Source organism: Aplysia californica, unplaced genomic scaffold (assembly GCF_000002075.1).
Source record: "Aplysia californica isolate F4 #8 unplaced genomic scaffold, AplCal3.0 scaffold00153, whole genome shotgun sequence".
Classification (NCBI taxonomy): domain Eukaryota; kingdom Metazoa; phylum Mollusca; class Gastropoda; order Aplysiida; family Aplysiidae; genus Aplysia; species Aplysia californica.
Genome location: NW_004797423.1, coordinates 1,317,496 through 1,322,686, shown reverse-complemented (window position 1 = coordinate 1,322,686; position 5,191 = coordinate 1,317,496). Strand labels below are relative to the sequence as shown.

The following is a 5,191-nucleotide window of genomic DNA, read 5'->3' as shown; positions in this document are numbered from 1 at the left end:
GTATGTGTGTGCGTGCGCGTATGTGTGGGGGTTGGGGGATAGGGTGGGGGCGGGTGTGTGGGTGCGTGTGTGTGGGTGTGAGTGTGTAAGTGTGTACGCGGTGAAACACCAAACCAATGTGTCGGGATCTGGACAATAAAGATGTACCGTGTCTTATATTATCATATCTTATCTTATCTTATCTTATAAAGGTCTTTCTGTGAACTGTTCTGACAACTACATGTACGATATCGACTGTCAGTGGATCGACATCACAGACATCAAGCCAGGCGACTACACCTTTTTAGTGAGTTCTTGCAATCGTTTATGACTTTTTGTTTAACCTATTTATGAAACTGATTCTCTGTCATTTTGTCGACTGGTTTACAGGGGAAGTACATGGTGATTTTAAAAAAACTGTACAACTTTTTTTGTTAATATTTTCCTCCACACAGAAGTTTTGTGTTTCAACTTTGTACACAACATTTGGAAGTCAAAAGAAATTTGTCTGACATTCGTTTTAGATAAATCCACAGAAAAGTTTTGCTCCACAAAGCGCGTAAAAAAACAGCCTATTTTCAGCTATGTCCCCATTTTTAGTAGCATGACGCATTAGCTCGCATCAGGCCTACCGCTAAAAATCCCAACGATTGCGCCATATTGCAAACTACAGTCTAACTGGCCAAAAGAAGTTTGCAGATAGTTTTTCTCAAGTTTCCTTTGCCTTCTGAGATCATAGTTAACTTATTAAGGAGCAGAGAGCTTTTTGTATTAAACACTTCTTACCACCGATTCATTTCGTAAGTGTCGCACAAGGTACGGAAATAATGATAAAGTGCTCCTAATGTCTTCTTTGATGTCAAGGGTGGAAATGGTCCGTCAGTTAGGACATGTGGAGAATCAGAACTAAAAATTCCCAGACACAACGACCACTTCAGGTCAAATACACACACCGTTTGCACTCCTTTAAACGTCACCAGGGTGCAGAATTCAGTAGATTAGCCCCATGAGACGTCTGTCCGTAGACGATGTCTGCAGCAATGACGTTCCTACATTTAAACGGTTCGCATTCTCAAAGCAGATCTTCACCTACGACTGTACCATTTTCCCGTCGCGAAATTATCAGAGGATATCGATGTGCTCTTGAAAAGCGTGAACATTTCCTCTAGACCTTTGGTTCCTTTGAAAATCTCATATCCACCTTTCAGGTTATATCAACTTCACCAAAGCTGTCTATTTGGGCAACCTCATCCCCCCCCCCCCTAAAACACCGCGTAAAATGGCAAAGATAAGCGATGAACTCCCTCCAGGTCAGAATCAAAGCGAACAAAACCCCCCCCTATTGTCTCTAGACACCGCTCCATACTGTAAGGTGTACAGTGTGTGTAGCTTTAACTTTGAGTCCTCATGGTTGAGTGAATCCTTGTGTTTTGCCACCACTGAACATTACGAACGACGCGTTAAAATGTGTCGAGACCAAAGGGGACATTGGCTCTCAGAATTCCAAAAAATATTTTTTTAAGTCTGAAGGAGAAAAGAAATATTGTTTAAAGGTTACAGGGATGGAAAGATTGTATTTTAAAAGTAAAAGGAAAAACAAATAAATCAGTTCAAGACTTTCCTTACAAGATCTTTTAAATTGGTGCATTTTGCATTTATAGGTAGTTTTTACAAAAGCAATTTCCGTTTTCGAAAAGAAAATTCTTCTCTGTGAAGTTTATGTCAAACAAAAATTCGGTTTGAATGAATTATATCTGATCTGTTCCCAATTACAACATGCTAGTACAAATTTTGTGCGAGATATTTAGAAAAAAAAGTTGTACAGGTTGTTTTTTTTTGGGGGGGGGTCTTCTATTTTTTTGGATCACCCTATATATGGGGATGTTAATAAGACGGTGCAGTTGTTTATCTGTTAAGTAGGTGCACTGTAGCCTTTTTTAAATATCTCTTGTAATAACTTTTTAGTTTCGTGGGTACAATTGTTGATGGAAATGTCTCAGAAATAAAGAGGTTAATTGTAAAGAAAAAAAATTAGTACTCCTCTTCACATCTTTCTTTTTTGTGACAGAAGCAACGAGATCAATTCACCCTAAGTCCTTAACCAGTAGCTTGAAGGAGCCACTTTTATCAGTCGTCATTCATTATCATATGACACTCAATATGAGGACCGATTAATCAAGCCTTCGCTCAGCTATAGAGTAGTTTGTGTGACAACCACTTGGAGATAACGCAGATTAGACACGGTACAGCTGCCCCTCTAGCGGCCTGCCGGGTTATAATATTTTATTAAGGATGCTTGGAGTTTTGGACGCTTCTGGCTGGAAGACTAAGCCTTTTGCAAGTCTTCGTACTGTCGAATCTGCCTGCTCTAACGACCACCTGTCCAAGACAATCACCAGTTAAAAACGACCACTTCCAACTTCCCCCTTGCTTTTTAAGAATATTATTAGAATGGCACTGTCCACGTCGCGCTCCTGTTTATGACAACCACTTCTCTCCTTCTTGTATATCTTTATTAAATTTTATACTTCCCTTTAAATAATGAAAATGATAGATGAGAATGGCTCTCACTTTTCATAGAATTGTCCGTCTCATTTATTTATTTATTTATTCATTCATTCATTCATAATCTATTATCTATTCTGTTTATTTATTTATCTATTTATCTAGTTACTGAAATATTTATTTTTCTGTTTATCTATTTATCTATTTATTCATTTTTTTACAGGCACCTTTCCTCTAACAAAAATTAAAAATTAAGACTGGTTGCATCACTTTTCATGGAATGGCTCATCTAATCAACATAAATTGTTAAACGCCATGTTTTTATCCCCCTTTTCTTCCTACAGCTGGAAGTGAACCCCAGTTTGTTGGTGGCTGAGAGTGACTTCGGCAACAATGTGGTCAGTTGTCAGCTCAACTACAACGGTTACTTCGCCTTCTTGAAGAACTGCCATTACGAGAGTCTCCTGGAGTATAGGAAGCCGATCAAGATGGGATAATCGTGGGACCTCTTCAGAATTTGTGAAACGTCTTGCATGCTACATCTTAACAATAAACATGTGGGCATCGTGGCGAAATCAGACGCTCGTCAAAATAATGAAATCGAAGAACCGACATTATTACGCCTGTTGAACAATTTCTAATGACATTTTTTTGTTTGGCTCAAGGCCCTTTAAGACCATTAAAAAATACAGTAATGTGTGGATTTTTACTGAAAACCATTGATCAAAGGTACAGCGAAATGTAAATTTGCATTTTTCCAGGACTCTCAGGCTTTGAAGTTCACTAAACTTTGGCGGCTATTTATTCGTTAATCTTACTTCTGATACCTGACGATCTCCACCTCTTTCAATCACAAATATCTCGACTTCTATTCAAGAGAAATGAGTATTTTTACCGCCAAAATCAAAGCTAATAAACAGGCATTAAGATTATAAGGATAACTCCATATGCCCCTAAAGCTGACAAGCGCCTGATTCTACCGCGTCGTAACACAAATGTTACAGGGCGTCAAGAAACAAGGAAGATATTAGATTACCAAAGAGGATAACGGGAACATGTATGGGAACCATGAAAATACTAACAAGCGGACAAAGCCACGACATACTCATTAGTATAACCGTTGTGCTAGCCGATGGTAGTCTAAAATTGCGAAGTGTTTGTAAAGACAATGAACATTACAAACATGCTCAAGTAGAAAAAATTCAGTGGAAAATCCCGTGAACTTTTTGAATCTGTAATGTAATAGCAACAAAATAAGTATTTCTGTAATGTAAAAGCCATGTGCCAAAACACATCAAGAACGACACTCGGTGAATTCGTGTAAGGCAAAATGCCAACCTGCCTCGATTCCGTAAGATGTGATTATTAATGTACATCTATTGCCGTCCTCATTTCAAAAAACAAAAACAAGCTTACGTCAAGTTCATTATTTCTAAAGACCAAAGCCCCATCTTTGCCGATGTTACAATTCTTCTGAATTCTCTTCAAAGAAAACAATAATTCTCCTAGAAGGGAAAGAATTGCTCTATGTACGCATATTATAATAATATCTCTCATCTGAACTAATTCGCTTACTTTCTGTACTCGTTAATAAGCTTCCTTTTGCAACTTCATAATTCCCTCTGACCGCTTGGGAAAGTTTCCCCAAATGTCGACATGGAGGACAATTTTTCCTTGTCCCCTGCCGATGAAGCTTTCTTTTCAACAACAAAAAAATAACAATAAATAGGAAACAGTTAATCTGTTCATTCATATTACTTTCTACTGGTGATCTCATTTCATAGGCGAAAAGGCGAGTCATTCGTCGTTTTGCTTACATTTATCATAATTACTTTATCCGTCTCTGAATATAATATCGTTTCACACTTTCAGGTCACATTGTGTCATTGAATGGTATAAGAAGAAATAAATTGTGACAGTTTTAGCTTACCTCGTACATTTTTGTATAAACTGCAATTAAAATCTTGATATTCTTATAGTATAGACCCGAAAATCACGATGTAAGGTGCAGAATTTCGCTACCGTGACTTCGTCATTTCATCATTGCAATCACTTATCACTGCTCAAGACATTGACATATGATCATTTCCTTAGCTTTGCAAGGGAAGAATTGCCAAACCAGGCGCTACAATTCCTTCGACAAGGTCAAGTCTCGTTTTAACATACTTCGTCATGGTTTCATTTTCCATAACAGCGATCTTTCTGGGGTCGAAACTGACTTTTTCGTTCCATGAAAAATGTACCATTCTTCTTCTTATTTTATTTTTTTTAGATCAAAAGTTTTATGCACCTAGTTATTGTTGTGACATATCTAAGACTATGCAAACAATTTTTGTAGTTCACTCCAAAACTGACTTGTCCATTGGGCATTAAATGTTTTTGGTTTTGGTTTTCTTATTGCACACTTTAATAAGCTGAGTCATGATTTCTTTCTTTGCTTACCTTGTTATTATTACAATATACCCTCAGGGACGACGACGACGACGACGATGATGATGATGATGATGATAATGATGATGATGATGATGATGATGATGATGATGATGATGATGATGATGATGATGATGATGATGGTGGTGATGATGATGATGATGATGATGATGATGATGATGATGATGATGATGATGATGATTATGATGATGATGATGATGATGATGATGATGATGATGTAGAGGAGGAGGAAAAAGAGGAGGAGATCTAGAAGGAG

General features: G+C 37.6%; 1 protein-coding gene across 1 annotated transcript in view; it reads left to right on the top strand.

The window, feature by feature from the left end:
* LOC101857108 (lysyl oxidase homolog 2B) overlaps positions 1 to 4,894 on the top strand; it is a 6,259-nt gene extending 1,365 nt beyond the window's left edge. The window contains exons 2-3 of the mRNA XM_005097398.3: positions 192 to 286; positions 2,829 to 4,894. Of these exons, the coding sequence (XP_005097455.3) occupies positions 192 to 286; positions 2,829 to 2,981 (248 nt within the window). The 3' untranslated portion in view covers positions 2,982 to 4,894. The remainder of the gene's footprint in view (positions 1 to 191; positions 287 to 2,828) is intronic.
* Positions 4,895 to 5,191: the final 297 nt, after the last annotated feature.